The sequence below is a fragment of the Pleurodeles waltl genome, chromosome 4_1 (assembly GCF_031143425.1).
Source record: "Pleurodeles waltl isolate 20211129_DDA chromosome 4_1, aPleWal1.hap1.20221129, whole genome shotgun sequence".
Lineage (NCBI taxonomy): Eukaryota > Metazoa > Chordata > Amphibia > Caudata > Salamandridae > Pleurodeles > Pleurodeles waltl.
The window spans coordinates 397,740,211-397,764,445 of NC_090442.1; the positions used below are offsets into that span (position 1 = coordinate 397,740,211).

General features: G+C 43.2%; 1 protein-coding gene across 3 annotated transcripts in view; it reads left to right on the forward strand.

Annotated features, from left to right (window-relative positions):
* STK38L (serine/threonine kinase 38 like) overlaps nt 1-24,235 on the forward strand; it is a 402,183-nt gene that overhangs the window by 286,841 nt on the left and 91,107 nt on the right. For all 3 annotated transcript variants that reach the window (XR_011202284.1, XM_069228620.1, XM_069228621.1), the window contains exon 10: nt 18,236-18,353. Coding sequence is in view for 2 of the 3 variants with exons in the window: in XM_069228620.1 (XP_069084721.1) it covers nt 18,236-18,353 (118 nt within the window). In the remaining variant the exon portion in view is untranslated. The remainder of the gene's footprint in view (nt 1-18,235; nt 18,354-24,235) is intronic.

Below are 24,235 nucleotides of genomic sequence, written 5' to 3' on the forward strand. Positions count from 1 at the left end.
AGGTGCTCATCACACACCAAACCAGCTTCCTACAGCCTCCATCTGTGGAGCTTGCGTCGGGACAGACTTCACTCTTCCCTGAGTGACCTCTGCTCATCCCAAAGATTTTTAAGGTCTTGCACCACATTCTTGGACAGTCTGACTCTGCTGGCATGCCTTCAGGCCCCTCAGAGTTGGAAGGGCCCCTTTGCGCTCCACATCGGCGGCTTTGGGCTCGGCTCTGAGGGCCACACAGAATCCATTCATAGATCCAAATCGGCGCCGGGCGTGCAAATTCGACCTTCTCCGGCGCAGGTTCTGACATTGACGCGCCAGACGCTGCCCGTGCCCCTGGGTGGTACTGCCCCCATCCTCATTGCCGACTCCAACACAGAGAAGGATGGACGTTGTACGATGCTGACTCGGGTGCCTACAGGGGCTTTGCCACCCAATGTCAGATCCTGAAGCTTATTACTATGGGCTAGGGTACGGTTAGGAAGGGGAGGGGATTGCTGGATCCTTTAGAATACAAGCTCCACGACCCCATGGACTGGCATACGGAACTGGGTGAAACCAGTGACCTGGATACCTCCCCAGATACTGGCATGCTTTCTCCCTCTTCCATGGCTCCTAAGGAGGGTTCTTCATATTCAGTTGTGGTGCAGAGAGCAGCCGAGGTTCTGGACCTTGAGCTGCATTTGGTGGCATTCAGGACTAAACTAACAGAGGTGCTTCAGCCTGGGGGTTCCTCCTAGGAACCCCTGCTCCCCTTTAATGAAGCCCTTCATTAAAGTCCTACTGGACTGGGTGCCTAGTCCAAACCCAGCACAGGGGCTCCTGTGAACAGGACAAATGCCTGCCGCCATTGCCCTGCACAGAGTGTCCCAGGTTCCTGATGCAGCACCCGACCCCTGAGAGCTTGGTTATCTGAACCTCCACCTCCTAGAGCGTGTTCCCCTCTGTACCCCTGGATAGGAAATCCAAGAGACTGGACACCCTTGGGAAGATGAGGTTTTCTTATGCCAGCCTGCTATTGCAGACCGTGAACACCTCAAGCCTTTTGGGCCATTATTCACACACGCTGTGGGATACAGTTGCGCAAGGGCTGTCATATTTCCCAGAGGAGGCCAGGGCTGTACTTCCCAAGCTTTTGCTGATGGGAAAGATGCAGCAAAGTTCAAGATCTGATGTGGACTGGACACGAGCGATTCACTGGGCATAGAGATTGCTTTGACAGTGGCCTTGAGGCGCCACACCTGGTTGAGGACATCTGGCTTTTCGGGGGAATGTCCAAGCTAATCTTATGGACATGCCCTTTGATGAAACCCATCTCTCCGGAGAGGAAGCGGACTTGAGCTCTTCAAGGATTATCATGATAAGGCCAGATGCCTGGGCCTTGCAGCTCCTCGTCCCCTCTGTCTGCTTTTAGCCCCTTTCGTGGCTAAGGAAGGAGCGCCCAGCCACATCTGTTCACCTCCAGCCACTGTGCTGCGCATGCTACACAGCCTCTGCGTGGCTGGGGATGTGGAATCCATCCCCCTTCGCGGTCTGGCCAGTCCACCCATGTCCCCTATTAGCCCCCCCACCCCCAGCTACCCCAACGGGGACCAGTAAGAAGCAGGATTTGCCATCACCTGCTCCGCTGACAGTCCATCACATCAGACAGGTGAGTTTTGTGGATAGTCCGAAGGAGCTACTCCCTTCCCATTGAGACAACCCCACCATCCTACAATCGGATGATAGAGGATCACTTGGCACTTCTGTGAAAAGTTACGGCTCTCTTGACCCAGGGAGACATAGAGGGGGTTCCTGCGCCAGAAGAAGGTCATGGTTGCTGTTCCTGCTACTTTCTGGTATCCAAAAAGGACAAGGGCCCCTGCCATCTCTTAGACCTTCGTTGCCTCCGTCTTTCTCAAGAAAAAGTTCAAAATGCTCACTCTGGCTCATGTTTTATCTGCCCTGGACCCAGGAGACTGAATGGTAGCGTTTGACTTGCAGGACGTGTATTTCCATATCCCCATCCTGCCTGCCCACAGACATTACTTGCTGTTCATGGTAGTCTACGACCACTTTAAGTTTCTGCTACCCTTTGGCCTTGCAAGCAGCCCTCTGGTGTTCACCAAGGTGATGGCGGTGGTCGCTGCTCATCTGCGCAGATCAGTCTTTCAGTCTTCCCCTGTCTTGATGACTGGCTGTTGAAGGTGGGCTCGCCCCAGGCTGTCGTCTACCACCTTCAGACTACGGCAACCTTCCTGCATTTGCTGGGGTTCACTATTCACACCTGACTCCTCTCAGATGCTCCTTTTTGTTGGAGCTGTTCTGGCATTTCGGGCTCTTCCTTCTGAGTGGCGAGCCCAGAATATTCAGGCTACAGATGTTTCAACCTCTATCCTGGATTTTGGTGAAAATGACTCTGAGGGTGCTGGGCCTCATGGCCTCCTGCATCCTGACACATGCCAACTAGCGCGTGCGGGCTCTGTAGTGGGTCCTGAAGTTCCAGTGTGTGCAGCCTTGGTAATCTATTCGACATGATGCAGATTTCAGAGGGAACTGCACAAGATCTGCAGTGGTGGTTAACGAACCAGAACTGGGTCAGAGGCAGATCAGTCTCCCTTGTCCAACTAGATATGACAGTAGTGACATGCATGGGGATGGGGCAGCCACCTGAGAGAGGCAGAGATGAGCAGTATCTGGGATCGGGCAGAGTCTGGACTTTACATCAACCTGTTGGAGCCCCTGGCGATCAGATTAGCATTGAAAGCATTTCTTCAAAGGAAAGGTAGTGCAAGTGTTAACCGACAACACCACCGCTATGTGGTTCTGCAAAAAGCAGGGCAACCTTTTGTCAAGAGTTTCTGTACCTCAAGACGTGGCTGGAACACCAGGGCATTTTCCTGGTGGTTCAATATTTAGCGGACTCTCTGAACGTCAGAGCGGACGAACTCAGCCGACAGTGCTTAATCGATCATGAATGGCGTCTCCATCTGAAGGTGGTGCAAGGTTGCTTTTAACTGTGGGGAAGAGCCTTGGTTAGATCTGTTCGTCTCCACAGAGAACACGTGATGTCAGCAGGATTGCGCATTGAAGTTTCCAAGGCGGCAACCACTTGGCAATGCTTTTCGTCTTGAGTGGAATTCAGACCTTCTGTACGTCTTTCTGGCCATACCACTTCTGTCCAGCATTATCAAGAAGATCAGGAACAACCAGGCCCAAATAATCCATATGGCTCCGGAATGGGCATGAAGAGACTGGTACCCTGAGCTACTGAGCATGGACATCCATCCTCCGATCAGACTGCCCCTTCTGGAGGATCGTTTGTCACAGCAGCTGGGGAGGGTTCTCCACCGGAATCTGTTCAGACTCCGCCTTCTTGTGTGGAGTTTGAGCAGCGGCAGTTGACAGCTTTTTACCTTCTTCCCGAAGTTTGTAATGTAATCTTGGCAGCCAGGCGTCCCTTCACCAAAACTGTATACACTGGTTGTTGGTAGAAATTTGTGGCATGGGGCAGAGATATGTCTGTTAGCATACCCCCTCCCCCCCCCCCTTTCTCTGCCCCTCTCTCTGAGGTTCTGTTTATCCTTTCTTTTGGCCCAACAGGGATCTGCTGTGGGAACGCTCAAAGGTTATCTGTCTGCCATTTCTGCTTTTTTTTTTTTTACATTGCCTCCCATTGTAAATAGGTTCCCTAAAGGCCTTACTCCTATGTTTCCTCCTTCCCAATTCATTTTGCCCCAATGGAATTTGAATTTGGTTCTGACTTTCCTGATGTGTGCTCCTTTCGAGCCTCCCCAGAACTGTCCTCTTCTCACCGTATAAACAACTTTCCTTGTGGCCATTACATCTGCCCACAGGGTGAGTGAGCTGCAGGCATTATCATCTAAGCCACCCTAGGTTTCAATCTATCTTGACAAAGTAATGTTTCGCACCAGGGCCTCCTTTCTGCCAAAAGTGGTACGCCCTTCCATGTAGGCCAATCCATCACCTTTCCTACTTTTTATGCCCCCCCCCCCTTCCCCCCCCCCCCCCCCCCCCCCCCCCCCCCCACACATCCTTCTAAGGAAGAGGAGAGACTCCACTACCTGGACCCAAAAAGTGTGTTGGGGTTCTACCTTGATCTACCAAAGAGTTCTGGGTGGATGATCTACTCGTTCTACCAGAGCTAAAGCTGCCACCACTGCATTAGCATATGGAGTTCCTGTCCTTGACATCTGTCAGGAGGCAACCTGGGCATCTCTGCACACCAAACACTACTGCCAGGACAGTCAAGAAAAGAACTGACGTCCACGTTCTGAAGTGGGACCCGCAGCAACGCCGACAACCGACCTAGAGCCAATCATTGCCACTTAACGGCGTGCAGGGGTACTGCTTGAGAAAACTCTCCATATCCAGACTGCACCTAGATATTGTATCTACCAGATAAGGTGTTGCCAAAGGTAAGTACCTTATCCATTAAGATGTTGTTTAAGAAACCAAAGCCTGTGCACAGCCTGAAGTTCTTTTTCCTTGTATCTTTTGACTATCATAACATTTTTAGTAGTGACCACACCTCCTTGCGATATGGTATCTTGTGGAGACTTCACTTTTGAATTTTACCTGATTAGTGAATTAATTCCACTTGTTGTTTTGCTGCATTTTATCCTTGTATAACGTCTGATATTGTTGTCCCATGGATAGTCATAGCTTCAAAGTGGTATAAACTCAAGCGTGACACTTTCTGTCATGATAAACATTTTTAAGTTAATGGATGGAATGCTTGAAGTAATCTGACCCACTTGCAATTGTTTGGGCGCATCCCAAGCCATTGTTTTTTTTGCCCACCATGCCACCCCAGTTTTGACCCAGCCATATGCAAATCCGGTGTATTTAGCCTTTTTAACCTCTTGTTGAATTCTTGGACTTGTAGTTTTGCTTTTATTATTGTAAGTGTTAGTTCTAACACCTCTCTCTGCAGGCAGATTGTTAAAAAAAGACTGAACTAGATAAGGTGTCTCATGTCAGTGGGCCACCTGACTGCTATGGATATTGTTATTGTATTTGGTTACTTTTTTTTCAATTACAATTTATGATGGCAAACTAATTTCCCTGGCTTGCCCCCATGAATTGAAGCATGGGATTTTCGCGATGTCATATTATAGATACTGACCTGGGAGCAAGGATTCTCGTGAACAACCCATTGTGCTAGTGAGTGGTATAAAAACAGTGTCAAAAATCATATTTGATTTTAACTCTCAAAATTTCAGTACATTGGTAAAACTTGATTGTTTGTAAACCCTCTATTAGTGCACCAAGCAAATGAAGGGGGAAACTTTAGTAAACACAACATTTTATTGACATTCCTAAATTTCCATACAGTTGTGAAATATGAACAGGCTAATCTGAAACCATTTTTCCTTGCTGCTGCTTTCTAACAGTAAAGCCATTAAGAAATCAAATATTCTCTCACTTCATTTTATTTGAATTGCATTTCAGCCTCTATTTGTGCACATATGTCTAAGTTGATGTATTAACATTAACAAGTGTTGTTTCCCCTTCAGTGTTTATAGGTTTTAACTGAAAGTGGGAAAGCCTTCTGTAATTAATTGATGGCAGCACTTTAAAATTAATATATTTTACAATCTGACCCACCCTGCTTTTTTCCAGCTACTTGTGCACTGGAAGTGGAATGGAGCCTATCAAATTGATGTAGTCCTGCTGAGAATTGACTTCCGTCTATATAACTCATTTGCATATTTTTGTCCATGTCGTCTTTGGACAATAGTAAATATTGAGATGCAGGAAACACAATGAAATGGGATCTCTTTATAACCCTGGAATTGTGTATCTCTTTGCAGCATGTTATTACATATAAAATAACTATTTGATTGGAATACTCTATGTGTATTCTCCACTATAAATTCTGTTCCTGCTCTGTAATGCTTTGTCTTCATGTGGTTGAACTTTTCACCTGCTACCAGACAATTGAGTATTACTCCTTTCCAGTTTGAAATCATCTTCTTTTTTTGCAAAGCCTTCCTTTTAGTTGCTGTAATCTCAAATTCAGCTGTATCATTAACATTGTTGAAGCGGTAATGTGATAGTTACAGTATGCATATGAGTAGTTTGCGATATAGTGAAGGTTTATAGTTGTATGATTTTTATTTGAGTTGATATTCATAATCTGTAGTGGTTAATGGCCATTTTCATAGGAATGTTTTGTTATACAGAGCTGTCCATCTTCATACCCTTAAATGGGGACCGCTGTTGAGATCTTGGGACAGTCAATGAATGCTTGACAGTATTGTCTGTAGGTAACAGTTGGCTAACCATTTTTTCCTTTGAAGCATTTAACTGTTTTTAGTTAATGAGGGGAAGCTGTCAAGGATTATTTTGCAATGTGGTAAAGGTTAGGGTCAGATACATCATGACACAGTGAATAACGCCTACGTCCATTAGCTGTTAGGCAATACATTGTCTTAAAATTTGGCCCTGGGGCTAACGGTAGCATATTGTTGTATGCCTGGGTTGAGTCTGGAATCTTTGTTGTGCAAAGACACTTTCCGTAAGGAGTTTGGATTTTTTGCAAAGGACATAAAAGCCTCTGGATCAAGTCCTTTCTCTTTTGTAGAACAAGGCAACAAATTCATCCCTGCTGCAAAGTGACCAAGGCTGCTACAAATCCACTTGTGTCCTGCTCTGCTTTTGATGCCACAAATGATGGCTTCAGTGTGTGCTTGATGATATATCTGATTTAGAGGGAATCTTTCTGACATCAGCATCCTGCCTTGCATGGGCTGAGGGTTTTGAGAACAATCAAAAAAACAAAATGCTAATTTTAATTATATAGCACTTACTACCACTGACGAGACAATGAAGGACTTTTCAGCAAGTAGTGTGCTACTTAGAAACCCAAAGATGGATTAGTAGAGGGAAATAGTCAATGTTAATTTAAAGTTGTAGGCATGAGAGAGTGTTAGTTGAATGAATAGAGGAGGGAAGAGTTTAGATTATTAGGGAGTTCATATTAGTAAAAGAGGACTCGGAGAATTCAGAGAGCCTGCTCATTGGATGAACTAGGATAAAGGATGGATAGAGGAGGAAAGTTTGGAAAGGGTTATTTGTGCATTCACAGTAGTAAGAGTTTTGGGATGAGTCTGAGTGGAGGTAGGGGATAATTTGGAGGAGTAATAGTATGAGTCGTAGAGTTGTGAATTTGGGGTTCCAGAACATATCGCACTCTAGCGGGAGATGGGGTGCGGTGGGTTAATGGAATGGCTCTCTACCAGTAATGTTCCCTCGTTGTGGTTTTTTTGTCTCTCACTCCACACTTCCTGCTGGTAATCCTAGGATTCACAGCCAATATATACTTTACATTTGCTGATAACCCATCATAATCACAGGTGCTTATATGCAAACAGCTTTTCACAGGATATAAAATATATCACCACAGACAACTCTGTCTCACTGTCTTGTTCTAAAAATATTTATTTATGGAGCTAATGTTTTGATTACTACTTTAAAACATCATCCACACCTTTAAAATTGTTATCACATTACAACACTATTATCGTAGTAATGAAATGGATTTTTACATGATACATTTTGTGACTCACACTCCTTTGCCAATCTATTCACAGTAGTCCAAAAACATTTTTTTCAATGATTTCTTATAAAATAAATTTAAAACAAAAAAACTGTTGACACAGCATGTTGAGGTTTTCAATCTGATCTACCCCACCTTCATTAGGATATATCGATGACAAATCACATAGAATTTCTACGATGAGTTTCTGCTGTATTATTCAACCACAGGAAGTTACATCCATCCTCATTGTTTTGTTCAGGAAGGGCCAAGGGCTCCTGCTTCCAACTTGTGTAGTATAATTTTGTATTGTACTCTCTCGTACAGTCTCCTCTCCACATATGGGACTAAGGTTCCAATGTTCGGTATCCATATATATCCCACCCAAGGAAACCCCTGCACTATGCTTTTTAGGACTTTTCCTCAGCCCGTTGGCTTACGAGAGGTCAGTGCTCAATCAGGTATTTGCTGGTCACTTAGTACTTCCAAACGGCAGAACAAGCATGGACAAAGTTACAGATGTCTGCAGGCGATTTGATGTTTACAAGCACACAAACATGCACCATATGTGTCTTGTCTGTATTATTGCTGTACATTTGTATTATGAATATGGTGGTCTTGTAGGGAAGATCCACCTCTTGAGTAATCTTGGGAGGATGGTTATCTGTGAATCTCATCTTTGAGGGCAGTGATTTCCATAGTTTGGCTGCTTGAACAGAGAATGGTGTTTCACCCTTTTTCTTTTCTTGTATGCTGGGATTTTGAGGCGGGCTTCTTTGTTGAATGTATTTTATGATTTTCTTCCTGATGAAAAATGGGCATGTTCCATGTATTGCTTTGTGGGTGATACAAAGCTGCTTGAAAGTGGATATTTTGGCAACCCGTAACCAATGTAGGGCCCGTAAGGCAGGGGAAATGTGGGTTTGTGGCTTTTTTATGTAGGAGTAATCTAGCAGTTTACTTTTGAATTTGCTGTAGTCTTTGCATAGTTGCTAGAAGTGATCCATGGTAGAGGCCATGGATGTACGGTTTAGATTGTGTAAGAAAAGTAGTAGCTTGGTCCTTTTGTGCAAATTCTAGGAGGGGAATATGTGTTAGAGATTTCATATTAAGGAAGCCTGATCTTGCTAACTTATCTACGTGGGCATTCATTGATAGTTTAGAGTCCATGGTAATTCTGAGGTTTCTTACTTTCTTGGATACTTTAGGAGGTTGTCCCAGATCATCGTGTCAGGGGAAAAGTAGGCCATAACTTTTACAATCCCCACAGGTAAATATTTCAGTTTTGGACGTATAGAATTTGAGATGTCTCAATGGCCTCCACTCATCAACCGCCCAGATGCAACTGAAGATTTTGAGTTTCCAATGTCTTTGAGGCTTTCCAATTTAAGAAGTATTAGTGTATCATCTAAGTAGTTCTTGCAGGTGAACTGAAATTAATTGATTATTGCTGGTAGTGACTTCATGTAGATGTTTAAAACATGGGCAAGATGATGTAGCCTTGTGGGACCCTTATTTTATGATGATGTGTTTGGATAAGAAAGGAGGAGACTAGATTACATTTGTTCTGTTTTGAGTGTAGGATGTGATCCAATCAAGAGCATTCTCCTCTATGCCAACTTCACTGTGTCTTTTGGATTAGAGTGTCATGGTCAACTGTCATGACAGCTGAAGGGTCTAAGAGAAATAGTGCAGCTACCCCTTTGTGGTCTACTGTATATTTAGGGCCATCTCAGATGGTGATTAGGGTAGATTCTGTGCCTCTTCCTGTGCAGAACCCTGTTTGGAAGTTGGAAAGTATGGTGCTACCTTAAATGAACTGAGACATCTTAATTAATGCCTCTCTTTATACTAGCTTATAGAGGAATGATCCACTTACTTTAGGTCTGTACTTGTTTGGGTCTTGAGGGTCCACGTATGTTTTCTTTGATAATTAGTATATGTATGTTGCTTTAAGCCTTCAGTAAAAATTCCTCTTGTCAAGGAATGATTGATGATTGGGGTGGCAGCAGAGGTTGTTAAAAGGATGTTCTTGAAGATTTGTGGTAGACAAAGGTCAGAGGCAGTTCTGATAGTTGTTTGAAGGAATGCCAAGGCTGGGTTAAGCTACCGTTGGGGGGACAGGGGGCTGGGAGAAGAGGGGGTTGTTGGAACTGGTGTAATGGTGGTTTTCTTTAGGGTTAAATAAAACATGACTGCTTGTGTTGTGCAATGATTTGCCAGTATGTGAGTAAATTATTGGGAAATTGGATTTCATTCTGTGCATTTATGTTTATGAAATTCAGTGAAAATTCAGTTTGTTCCAAGGTCAGTATGTCTTTGCTGGTAGTTTGGCTTTAGATGTGTAGAGTTGTGGGGTTGTGTGTTGGAAAGCTCCCAGTTGGTGGTCTGACCACATGACTGAAGTAATCCTTTGGAATGTGACAAGTTCTTGATAGGCAAAAATGACATCTAGATGTGTTCTGCATTGTATGTGGGTTTGAGAGCAATCTGATTTAGGTTTGGTGTGTCTAAGTTAGTGTTAATAGTTTTGGGATGGGGTATATTAGGTTTATCAAACCAAATGTGTAGGTCACCAAGGATGCATAGATTGCAGTGTAGTATCGGAAGGTTTCAAACTGTATAGAAATGTGTCTGGGAATCGTCCATTGATAGTCTGTACAGAAATAAGTAGTTACAGGAGAATGTTGGTGTGGGGTTGCTTTTGGTGACAAGGGCCACACAGCCTTGTAAGGAAATGGCCCAGCTTTGAGAGTTATTGTTTCCTTGAATATAACATCTAGTCCGCCTCCTCTTTTGCCTATCCAATTATGTGTGAAGGTTTGATAGCCTGGTGGAATAGCTTTGTGCATTACTGGAGTGATGTCATCCCCCAACCATGATTTGGTTATGAAGAGCAAGTCACGTTGTGTGTCTGTGTGTAGTTAGTAGAGTCAGTGCTTGTGGTTAGGAAGGGGTTGTGCACTTTTTATTAGGCAGTTGAGAGATTGCGTTTTGGTGGTTGTGTGAATTTGTTTTCTGAAAGAGCAAGTAGTATCCTCTGGGCTTTTTAGTAGATGGACTACTGGTGCGGTTGTTAAGTGTATCATTATAGCAGTAGTGTTAATCTATAATGTTAACGTCATCCAACATGCTTAGTAAACCTATTGTTGGGTCTGTGTGTGCAGGTGGATTGGGATAGTGGTTAAGAGTGAGGTTGTGGGATGTGCAGCAGTTTTTGTGGTGTAGTCTTGTTGTGCAATAGACAAGGAAATGCAAAGATGTGAACTGGGTGTGTTGCTCAGGCTCTAAATTGTGCAATGAAAGCGAGTGGATGATTATTATGGATGATTATTATTGTGTATTGGAGGAACTTGTGATTAGTGTGAAAATGTTTGAAAATGTGTGTGCAAAGTTGGTTTAGGATGTGTATTTGTGTGGGCACGAGGGAGTGAGTGTTAGTATTTTGTGATGGAATGTAGTAAGAAAGTGTGTGTGTTCTGTTTGTTTTTTTGTGGAGAAGCCTATGTGACATTGGGGTAGTGAGTTTGTGTGTAGGATGTGGTTCTAGAATACTGGCGGATAGTTTATGTTGAAAGGGAAAGGAGGTGGTGTGTGTTAGAGGAGATGGACAGGTGTTATGGGTGTAGTTGATTTGATAGATTAAAGCTGTAGTATGTAAGTAGTGTGTTTGTAGTGAAAAAGAGGAGGGGTGCAGTTGGAGGATGATATGAGATAGGGCTGCGGTGCACCCCCCTCCCCCCCTTCAAACTCTAACCACAAGTAGTCCCTGCACACATGAAGAGTCTGCGTTAAAATATTCTTTAACTCTAAGGCAGTGATGTTGTCCCTAAAAGCTTTGCTTCCACACATCAATGTTTAGGCATCAAGGTCAGACAATGCATAGACATATTGAATGCATACAGAATCAAGGATGTATCTAGTCACTCCTTCTGTGATATTGAGCAATCAAAATCCACAAATTGCCATCAGTCGAAAACACACCAGATCTGCAAAAATAATCAGGTGGGTGCACACAGAGGAGAGCCATTCTAATGTAACAAATTAAAACTGGACAACAGACTGCTGAGGCTAGTGTTCAGGTCATGAAACACTCCAGCATTGATTCCTTAGCTACTCGAGTAGAAGACCAGATGCCCAATTTTCAGCAGAGGGTGTTAGCATCCCACCAGTATGTGTAAAATGTTGTTGGTACCCAGTTATTGTATAGTTATCTGCACTTTTACAGGCACTCTGGTTCTGTATCTCATCAGGAAAATTAACTAAAGCTTTGCGTTGTTATCCAGGTAGACCTAGTGTGAATTAGGCAACACTGGATCATGCTTCTGTTGAGCATGTCATTGGATACTGAGTAGCCTTCAAATCAGATTGTTAGCTTTTCACTAAGTAGCAACAAGCCATTCTACACCAAGACCCAGCATTGCTGCTGAATACATCCTGTCTGCCGTATTACAAGTGCATTATACCCAGTAGCACTTCTAATACATCAGAGGGTATATTCATCACATTTGTAATGGAGTATCCCATCCACCAAACTCTAAATCAGAACCTTAGTTCTTGCCACAAAATCTCCTAGATGAATGTGTGATAATAGTGAAAGTACCCAAGCACAATCCACCATTAAAACTGTTACCCTAAACTAGAAGACATCCTGCAATTAGATAAGTTCATGCCTATAGCAACCAGCTGGGTCAGGCATTAAAATTATCTTCAGTTTGAGTTCACCTAGCAGTTATACCTAGATATTAAAGTTATCAGAATATCCACATTGTTTTCATAAGAAAATCTCAAAGAGGTTGAAAGAAGACTTTATAAATCTACCTTCCAGAGGTAAAACCAGTTTGAGTGTTGTCTTTAAAAATTTGGAATCCAATTATATTCTAATATTCCTTTTCATATTGTAAATATCTTCCTGGGTAATTATTGTGATAACTGGAAAAATGTTTCTCTTAATGTGAAAATTATAGGTCTTTTAGTAGCGTCACCTTCCTACAAATAACAAAAAATTTGTAAGATTATATTCAGCTATCTTTTCAAGCATGATGGTATGTTTTGTGTAACCAAAGGCTGGATAGAGTTACATGCTCCCAACTACACTAGTTTTAAAATGAGATTCCCTGTTGTTATATACTTAAAATTGCTTACTTGTATGGACTTTAAGACTTCCCACTTTTCCCTGTTCTGGTGTAATGAATCTCTGATTATGTATCATTTCAACAATAGCAATATATTTTGTGATACTAAATATTATTGTATTGTGCTATTGTAATTGCTATGTTTAATCAACTTCTTTTTAAACTAAAACCAGGTCCGGTACGAGAAGTCGATACAGTGGTTAGGGTTCTGATGAAAAGCTAATTTGAATCATTTCACAGCGCTTCTCAACTGCATCTTTTACAGCAATGACCTTGAAAAGGAGAGTTGAATCTTAGCAAGCATAGGATGTAAGAAGTGTACTTGTGATTTTATTTTATTTATTATTTTGAAGGACAGAGTCAACTTGTAGGCCTGCAATTCATTTTATTTTGATGCTACCCTAGTCTTTTCAAATCAACTAGCAATTATCCAATCTTTGTTTCTTACACATCTTTTTACAATAACCTAAAGGGCTATTTATCCTCTACAGTGTTTAAAGCTGAGAACATCAAAATAATGTTTGGCATACTAGATAGCAGCTTGAAAATCTTAAGGGTGCATGAAACTTTGAAAACACTTCGATTGGAAAAAGAGAGCTCTTTTTTTACTGCCAGAATGGCAGCAGTGGTTGTCGTCTTTGCTGGTGTGCCATTAACCACGTACGTGCGGATGTCTGCCAATAGCCAGCACCCGCACTTCCTCCCTAGTGTTCCTGTCATCTGTTGACCAACACTGGGGAGAGTTCTAAAGGACAGCTGTGGAAGAGCTTCCTGAGCAGCCTGAGGTTCCCCCCCCACCCCCCCTGTAATGATGGCTTAACATCTGTCCGTCCGGGGTGCGTGGGGGGACATATCTCAGCCCCCTGCACACTGATCCTCTTGGGAGAGGTGTGGTTGTAAAGATGAGAATCTTCCCTTTCCAATGGTATCGCTGCCCAGTCGATTTGTGCTTGGAGAGTCATCCCCAGCAGGGATTCACCCACTAGACACCAGGGATTTCGTGGAGTTGGTCGGAAAGCCTACTAGATGCCAAGGATGGGGAAAAAAATATATATATGTAAGGGGTGCCTGGGGAAGCATATTGGAGGTTTGCCCCACAGGTGTGCCTCCACAGGGGGGCAGAAAGCCCAATAGCCATCAGTTACTGCAAAATGGAACCAGTCCAAACAAAAGGAGTGTGGGGCCTACCCAGGCATCAAGCCATACCCCTGTCCCAGAAGGGGCAGTAGTGTCTTTCTGCCCCCTTGGTGCAGATAGGAAGTTTGTCCCAATTAAGAAGGTTGCCCCAAATCTCTCCTTCTCCTCCTAAAACGGACAAACCAGGATTTCTGGCCCTCCCCATGATCAGAGGGGGGTTTGCTGTAGGCAGGGGAGCGAGGGGCAGGAATTCCACTGTATACCAGGAATATAGATAAATATTTTTTAAATAAAACAATAGGATGGTTCTGCCCCATCCTGTCATCACGCCCACCCTCACTGTCACTGCTTCAACAGGCTCTCTGCTCCCCTGTTGACTAGAACATCTCATCCCAGTGGCAAGCCAGAGGGCTTTTGATTGTTTTGTGCATTGTTTTTACATATGGGCCAGCAGATTAGGGCTAAATCACAATATTGTCCCACTTGCATGGTGAATGGCTGCACTTTTTGGGCTTGAGTAGGCCGCCACCTGGGGACACCTATCAAACTCAGACATTTCTGAAAACTAGACACCCGGGTGAGTCCAGGGTGATGTGCTTCACATGGATCACTCAACATTTTCTTACCAACAATGCACTGCAATCCACAAAATGTGCCTAAAATTTCACCTTTTCCTTGCTTTTCTGTGACAGCGATCCAGAATCCACCGGGATTTGGAAACTTTCTATCACTTAGGGTTCCCCCACTTGTGCCCATAAAACCGCTATTCCACTTGTTTGGCTGGGCCTAGTGCCCGCAAGAAGAATGGATCAAACCTGGTCAATGTTGGAACTAGCAGAGGACTCCTTGGTTTAATTTGTTCTGTCTCTGGCACTAGGCTCAGCCACACAAGTGGGAAGGCTTTTTTATTGGGACATTTTGGTAATTCTGTGTAGTAGGAATGTTGTGGATTCCTGTGGATTCCACAAGTTTTCATCACAGAAATGTAAGGAAGATGTGTAACCTAACGAACCATTTAAGGCTTGCAGGGTATTGTGGGTAAGAAAATCTTGTGGTAGCTATGCATGACACACCACCCTGGAATCCCCTTGGTGTCTAGTTTTCAAAAATGTCTGTGTGGTAGGTCGGTAAGTGCTGTGCTCTTTTTCCATAAGACATTGCTAGATGGTGTTTCTGGGTTGTAAAAGCCCTTTGCCATACTTGCCATGCAAAGGCCAGCAATTTATGTCCCAGCTGACCAAAATCATTGTTAATACATCTGTCGACAAGAAAATGGTGCAGACTTCCTCAGCAAAGCTAAACCCAAATACCTTTCTGATCACTCTGCTTTACTGAGAGTCAAAGCACCAGGATGCCATGGCTCCTTGGCCTTTGCCTCATGCAACTTTGCAATATGCCCGCCTATCACCTCTTCCCTACTGAGCCATTATGATGGCCATCATATAATTTTTAGGTGGTAGACAAATTGGCTACAATTAGTACATTACCTCACACTTCTGCTGGGTGGTGAAGGATGAACTGGACACAAACTGATTCTGGAGTGCAGACTAGATGCATCCAGTATTGGTGGGCTTTCAATGGCTATTGGTATGGTTAGTGCAGACATGCCTGAGCGGGCTTCACAGGCTTTTCAGAAGAATTCCAGGTTCCCTTGATGGACCTTCTCTTCAACAGGAGTGCTCTAACCAGAGCAGTGTTGTGGCTTGCTTACTGGGACGGTCCTCCCCAATGAAACTCTTCTGGTGCTTCTCCTTCAGATAGGCTGGTAAGGCAGGAACATCTATCGCCGCATTCTAAAGTCCTGCCCAATTGTTTCAGCATTACGTTTTAAAAGGGAATTCCAAGGGTCAGCCGCAGCAACATTACTCCCACAGCTGCCAGACAAATGCAGCAAACCCACTTTAAGTTGCCCCTTCCCGACCATAATCTTATTGTCCTTGGGAACTGTTCCTCATTTTCTGGGTCAGCGGATGGTGTTCTCCTCAGACATGCAAGTTCTTTAGACAGGGTATGTTCTTTTTTTTTTCTTGAATTTTTGCCTGAAATACCTCCTGTTCCCTCCACTGACAACCCTCTTGCTTACACTTTGATAATAGAGACAAAGGTCCTTGCCCTGCAACTGCAGAAAAGGATAATGTTTCTAGGTTTGCAGGATGCGTACTTCTACATTCCTGTGCTGCCGTCTAACAGATATTCCTAGCTTTGTAATGCACACTCCCCTTTCCATCCAAAGCAATGCCAGATTTACCAACCTGCTATATAGGCTGCATTATGCACCTAAGGGATTCACCAAAATGCTGTTGACAATGGCGGTCCACCTATTGCGGTGGGATGCACCCATCTTCAACCTACTTAGATGACTGCCCAGGAAAGGCATGCTCACACTACATAGTTTCCTCATCATGGATCCTCCTCACCTCTTGGTGTTCTTCCTTGGCCAGTTACCAGAAATTGCATTTCATTCCATTCAATTGCTGCTCTTTTATGGGAGTGATTCTGAGCACAGAATCCACATGATTTTTGTCAATCCATAGTCTTCAGAACTGTCAAGATATGGATCTGGTGTTTCAGTCTTGGTTGCCTTTTGCCTATGTTGAATATACTCTTCGTCTGGGATAGGTAGCCTCTTGTATCCTCCTTACTCTGAGTGCATGGCGGAGGATGACGTTTTGGTTCTTTTGACACTAAGGGAGTCTATTAGCAACAGCTGAAATATCCTAAGTTGTACAGGACCTACAGTAGTAGATGCCCTCTCCTCATCATTAGTGAGATGCCATTTTGCGTCCAACCCCCACCAAGATTAACATAGTGATGAATGTTTCTTCTCTGGGTTTGGGAGGTAGTTCTTGGGCTTTGGTCATGTCTTCCACCTGTCCCCTATATTGTCTTTGAAGGGGGAAGAGGGAAGGTGGCAGATGGTACACGTTCTGTCAGATTACACAACTTGCCCCAACAGGGAAATGTTCAGTGGAGGCTCCTTTCCACAGTTGTACCTTCAGTTGTGAAACTGTTCTCTGCAACACTTGAGTTTGCCTGAAGGTGATGCCCTGGGGAGACCAGTGAGTTTTAGGGGTGTATGCTTTCAACAGGCTGTTCTTAAAGGATCACGAGTGGCAGATCTAATCTTATGTGACACAAGAGGCTTCAGTTCTGGGGCTTCCTGTGCATTAATCTGTTTGTGCCCCCTGTCATCTGGAAGTGTCCTCCATTCCGTGAACTACATTTTCCCCTTTTGATGCTCTTAAAAGATGTGTTCCTCCTGCACTGGGATCATTATCTACTGTACTCTTTTCCTCAAATTTTGCACCTCCCTCGAGTTCTTAAGAAGGCTAAGTCTGAATTGGCTCAGTTGATTTTTGTAATCGTAGATTGGGAGAGGAGGGCCTGGCACACTGATCTAGTGGAAATGTTTGACTTGTATTCCACTACAGGACAGGGTAGATCTTTCACAACATGGTAGTCTGGGCTCAAGCTTCATGTTTGAAGACTGGTGCCAAGTGATTGGGCATAAGCTTCATGTTTGAAGACTGGTGCCAAGTGAACCCATTTTTTTTTTTTTTACCTTAAAGCAATGTCATTTTTGCTGTGGGTCGCCCTTTGACCAAATCTGTTAATTTATTATTGTTTGGAGTTTGTGTTCTGGCGGTTTTTTGATGGAATTTGAGGTATTATAATATAAAATAAGTATCCATCAGAAGAATAAATTACTTACCTTCAGTAATGCCCTTTTTCATTAATATGCGTATCTTCTGGCAGATTCCTTGCTGCCCTGCCTTCTCACCTTTCTGTAGACGTGCACTCACATTCTGAAGCTCCCATGTTATTTAATGAGGTTGGATGGTTTGTTATTGCTGCTTGTATTCCTAGAGATGCATGTTCTTAGTCACTTCCACCGTGTTCCACTGAGTAACTGCGTACCACCTGGAGCCTTATATAGGCTGACGTTTCCATATCAGAGAGCACAGATAGTCGCAGATGTAGTTGCTGTTGTAAAAGAGTTTCTGGATCCAGATTGGCACCTCAGATTTTCAAAAGTTAAGTAATCTGTGGGGAGTCAGTATTCATCACAAACACATTAAGAAAGGTAAGTAACTTGTTCCTTAATCTTGTAATGATACACCAAGACTCCTTAAACCTTAGATAACATTCTGTCACACAACAGTTCACATGGGTTTGCTGATGTTAGTAGAAACCACACATACAAAAACATCACTTTTTTCTGAGTTCAAATTCATAGGGCCATCTTATTTTACCCCAACAGTGAGAGATGCTTTGGGGTGGCTGTCACTTATGAAATGCATACAATTTCTTGTTTGGACACTTGTACTTTCCCTTTACTAACTGTACTTTAATTAAGTAGTGTAATTCTAATTCTTCTGCGTTTTAAAGTAGCTTCTTATGAGTTATTTTTATTTTTTTATTCCAGGCATATTCCACAGTTGGGACTCCTGATTACATTGCTCCAGAAGTGTTCATGCAGAATGGTTATAACAAACTATGTGATTGGTGGTCGTTGGGCGTTATAATGTATGAAATGCTAATAGGTATGGACTCAGTAAATAGAGTGTTGTATGTCAGTTGTCGAACTATAGATGAAAAGCAAAAAAACGTTAACTAGTACACTTGGAATGGTAGTATAATGACAGACCCATATAATTGAGTACATTGATTTGTAGTTTGTAACCCACGTTTGGATGTTATGCCTTGGATATTCCCATTCATGGAAAATGTGTCCCTGTTTAAATGCATTGAATGTTTAGAATTTGGTCAGGGCGTCTTGTGCAAATGAGCTGCTCACTAAATGGATAGGTCTTCCCATGTCCTTTTATTATTATGAGGAGGACATTATAGGTCTAGCCACATGTATATCCAGCTGCCAAAAACATTGGCTATAAACTAAGTGAAAGTTTCAGACTTTTCTGCATTGTACCCTCTCTGAACAGTTCTCAGAGATTTTTTCCTCCCTGTTTGCGTCACTTTCTTGAGCGGTTACATGGCCAGTTTCACTTCCACTCCTGCCAACGGATGGAAAATTTTGCCTCACTGGTGCAGGACAATGTGGGATGCCATGCCATGACTGTCCAGTATGATGAACATTTTTTAAAGATGAACACGGTGCAGTTAAGCATGTGTAGCACATGGTTGTGCACTTGAAGAGCTTAGTTGAGTGTGAAGTGAAGATGAATGATTAAAAAGATTGCTGGTGGGAGTGGGCAACCATTATATAGCTTGAGTGAACAAAGAATGGCTTGTGTCTCTCAACATTTTGAATAGTGGCAGTACCATAGCTGGCATTTTGTAGCATTTGTTTGTACTATAAAAATATACCGATGTGAGGTTTTATTAGCATTTTGAACAATTCCTTACAAGTATTTTTATTTGTTCTCGGTTCTCTACCCCCTCATTTCAGTCATTTAGCGGTGAGGTGAGTCAGCTCATGAAAGAACTTTTAATTCACAAATAAGCAAACTGAGATCCTTCTCATAAGGCAGAGTAGAAAAGTGTCTAATTATGTCCCCATGTACCTCTATCCAAGCACTAAAATCCTTTCTGGTAAACCCTTGCAGGTTTTGGGAGGGAGGAAAGGGGGGATAGAAGGGGCAAAGGACTGAAACAAGGATGAAAATACTTTTTGTAATGAGAATTATTGATGGGTAATCTGGGCATGACCCAATTTTCGCACTTCCTCCTCTTCATCGTTTAAAATAAAGGGTATTTCCAGGTATTCAATCAGGTGTTTTAGCACACTGACAGTTTGATTACCACACATATCAGTTTGTTAAGAAATCATGAAGTTAATCAGACAGTACCTGAACTGAGCAGGGGTCTTTCTAAATCTTCAACCTCTAAACTGCAAGTCCTCAACCGGTAATGCATCATGAAATGGGGAGTAGCATCTTTACTAATGTCTATCGACAGCCCTCTGAAATTCACCTATTAGGCTGACCTCTTTCTAAGGGTACAAGATTCATCTATGTGCCTATATTTATAATCCAGCATTGTTATTTTTTTAACCTTTTTTTTTGTGTCTCTCTTAATCACTTTTCGCACCTGTAACCCAAACTGAAAGACTACAACAAGTGCACGATTCTCTAGGCTGAGGATGTATGGTTAAGAATATTTCATATTTATGTACTACGTGAACTGGAATCCTTGGCTGGAGAGTCAAATATGTCCCACTGACAGGATCAGCAGTTGTCTATTAAGGAAAAGGATGGTGGGGAAGATGTCTAAGAGGAGAAGCACAAGGAGGAGAGATCCAGTTTATGGTGATAGTTATGTGCTTCTGTTGTAGCAGAAAAGTAAAATTATTATAAGTGCGACCCCATTCTCTCTAACTGCTATGTCATTCATTGTGCCATTGCCCCGAGCTTGACAGTGCAAAGTCTATATAATGAAAACGAGGCCATGGTCTCAGATCACCACCTACCAAGGCATGAAAAAAATAGCCCTGTTGGGGTCAGAAGAAATGATAGGCTACCAGTGAGTGCAGAGTGCCATGCTTATTTAGGTGAGCGAACATCTCACCCTATACTATTAGCTCAAAGATGATGCTGAGTAGGGTGACTCTCCCCTATTGTGCATCTTTAAAGGAGGTGACTTGCAACCAGTTTCAAGGCTCATTGGCACTCAGCAATCTTTCTTTCACTAGGTGATCACTGCAATGTTAAAGGCTGAGGAAGAAGGGCAAAGGGGTTATGCAAGTCTAAATTGGATGCTTTTATTTGGTATGTTCTATACAGAGTATACTGTAATTTAAATTTAGATTTGTTTTATCTAAACTACTGCTCCACATTACTAATAGTCCAAACAAGACCACATTTTAACATAGCTGAAAGGTACCTGTTGTGAAGATATCTGTGTATCTTCCAGACTCAGGATTCTTTACTGTTGTATGGTAGGGTTTCTACAATTACAGGTTTATTTACTTATTGCAGAGATTAGTGTTATGTGCTAGGCATAGGTTTGAATCACCATAAGAAAGTTAGAGTCTAGGGTTGGAACTTTGGCAGTGCAGAGTCATATAAAGTGATGCACACAGGCGCAAAGTCTTGCAAAACTATTTACTTTCCATCATAATTTTTTTAAAGCAAGAAAGTTGCCCTAAAAGTAATGCATGGAACTCTGTACACTGCTTTGACTTACTTTGGATCAAAGGGAGCTTCCTATGGATGTGAGGTAGACATGCCCTTACAGCTACTCATGGTTTTTGATGCAAAGCCATATCTACTAAAATTTGAAGATTGGGCTTTCTGTCAAAACTTAATGCCTCCTAGAGGCAGATGTTAACAAGAAAACAAGTTTTAATTTCTCCTTACATTTCACAAATTGCATGTGTGCTGTATTGTGCAGCACACATTCAATTTGTGGGAAGTCCTGAATTTATTCTAAGCAAGGTATTTTGCACTAGAAAGACATCCTTCCAGTACAGAATCTGTGCTAGATATCACCCATGCCTTAGTGCAAAGGTGAGTGTGCTTGTGTGTGTTGCCCTGGGCAACAGTCTGTGTGCCAGCTCTGGAAAGAGAGCATTAGCACCATCTTTGTATATATGGATCTGTGAAGCTCTCGCCCATCAACATAGTGCAGCAAACTTTAGGTTTCAGCACTTGCTTGTGCTATGTTTTAATAAATCTGCCCTTTAATGTTCTTGTTATAGAGTACTGCATTTAACTTCCAGGTTACAAGCGCATATGCTAGGAAGGTTTCTCTGTGGGGATTGCAGAGATGCTTGTGTAACCTGTAGGCCTTAAGCTGGAATACGGGTTTGACTCACTCTTTTATTCGAATCAGTTTCTAATGTCTCTTGTCAATACGTTTTTTTGCACCTTGTGCCAAATAGGTCCCTGTTTCTGAGTCCCTTTAACTTTGTGGTCAAAGTACAGACTCAAAGCTAACTTAGCAACTCGAGACAGGAAATCTAAAAGACTGTAACCCGCAAACCACATGCAGCTCAGTTAGACACATATTGAACTGTGGGGACAGGAGTGTCCACAAGCCCTTTCATTTAAATATTCCTCTCTGTATTGTTGATGTTGTGTATGTGGTAGTGCGGAGTTGCCTTTTCAGGGCATGGGAAGTTGTTAGGCAGGCTACCTGTATCAAGTTAATGCAGGCTTCTATAAAGTAAGTGGAAAGAGCCTGGTAAAAATGTTAATTTCAAATACTGCACCATCAATGGATACAATCACATTGCTCATTGATTATGATTTCATTGCACACCATACAAGTTGTTGTTTGTATTGAGACAGCTTCCCAATGTATTTTTGCACTTATTTAAGCACTTACGGCTTCAAAGGCACCCAAATCATCATAGAAAACAGCCTGGGAGCCAACAAATAACAAAGGCACTGTGAAGCCCTCTACCACATCAGAAATCTGAAGAATGCTGTGATGCAAAAGAAGAACATGTGCCATTCTTCTGACAGAGGCCACATTTGTACCTGATGAATCAGAGGTCATAATTTCTGAGGTGTGCAAAGCCATTAAAAGCCATATAGCAAAGCCTCTGGTGCCGACAGAGTTCCTGCTGATGTATATAAAGCCTGCCCACAAGTCTAGGGTCATGCTCTATGCATGTGTTTTTATGCAGTTTACAAAATCTGCTACTTATGGTCGTCCCGGAAATCTGCAGTTGTAGTTGTAATATGCAGTAAATGTAACTGGCTCAATCATGCAAATTATTATGCGGTCCAGTTTATTGATGGTCAGGTACATGTTACACTGAACCCTTACTTGAATCATCTGAATGTCTGGGTGGAGAACAGCTTACTTTCTAGATCTCAAGCAGGCTTTAGTTAGGAGTTGAATAGCTCTGATCAAGCTAGGAAATGAGTGCCTTGAAACCATGCGGGCAAAAGGAAATCCAGTACCACAAAGCTGTAGGTCGCCAAACACAGGAAGAAGTCATGGCACTTGTGCATGTCCTGCTCCCACTCTAGTTGGAGGATGGGAACCGGCTCCCAAGGCCAATCTGTGAGAAGTTGTCTTCACAGGCTAACATCTCAGGTAAGTCAGATTCCTAGTGTAAGAAGGCGAAGTGGGAATCATCCACTTCTTGCCACTCTCTATCAAAAGAAAGATCTGCAAGGGCATCAAATGCAGATCCCTGATTAAGGACTGGTTTCACAGTTGATCTCGATTTTCTCAGAGCTCCATGGGACATCAACAAGTCTGCAGCAGATCGAGATATTTGAGGAGGCCATGTGCCACATCTGTGGCACTCCTTTGGCTCCTTCTTGAGCCCTATGGGCCCCAAGGATCTGCAGAGCCTCCCAGTCGCATTATCTCTGGCAGAATGATCCCCTGTGCCATCTGAACCCCTTGGTCCCCTCACTGGTTTATCACCAACTCCTGTGAAATCTTCCATTCCAGCTCTGGGACCTGCCTTAGTCCCTCATTCATAGACTCTTGTGTTGACGCCGGAGAAGAATCCAGTACAGACTCAGATGTCCCATCTCAACTGAGGTCGTGCTTGTTCTCCTAATCCGCTGTAGTGCACCGTGTCCCATACTTCCTTGGTCTGATCTCTTACTTCCACTACAGCGGATGTACCCTCAGAGCTCCTTGATCTTTAAGCCCTGACTCTTGACCAACACTTGACAAACCTAGATGATGTAAATAGGATACATTTCCTACACTCCTAACCCCCCACATCCCTCCCATGCAGGGTTAATTTCACTTCTTGGTTCCCCCAGTGGAAGAGACTGCTTCATTTGCTGTTGTAATTAGACCCCAGAAGATGTGCTGTCCCTTCAGTTGCCTGTAGCTGAAGTCAAGAGATACTTTCTTAATGAAGTTTTGTAATGTGGGCCGGCCACATGTGAGGCGTTGCTTCCATACCATAAAGACTTTCTGGATACCGTAATGGGCACTTGGCCAAAACCCTATTTGTGCCCACTGGTGAAAAGGTAGGTGGCGAGACGCTGTATGGAGGTTCCTAGCTACCCTGCTTTCCTTATACAGCATTCTACTCCAGAGTTTGGTGGTCCAGGTTTCCACCAGCAAGGTGAATCCCAATGTTTGTTGCATGTATTGGCTGTAGATACATGCTCTGTATACGCCTGTCATCTCATGTTTAGCCGTATGTTGCAAGTTGTTTTTTGTTGGAAGTCGTCTTTGAGTCCCTGGATGTCCTGTGACCCCTCCCTTATTTGGCAATGTGCATGGGCACCACTTCCATTGTCAAGTAGTTTTTCCTCCACTATCATGCTCAGACGTGTAACGAGGAGGCTTTTCTGGACTTTACCTTTTCCACGCTCTTGCTTCAAATCCTTACAGTACAACCTTCTGCTACTGCCTTCAAAAGACTTTCAGACACCTCGATGTTGATGCTCTTTGGAGACCACTTTGCAACACTGGGTCCCTAATCCTGAAGGTGCCCATGCCTTTGCAGGCCCTGTGTTTGTTCTTTATGAAAGAATGT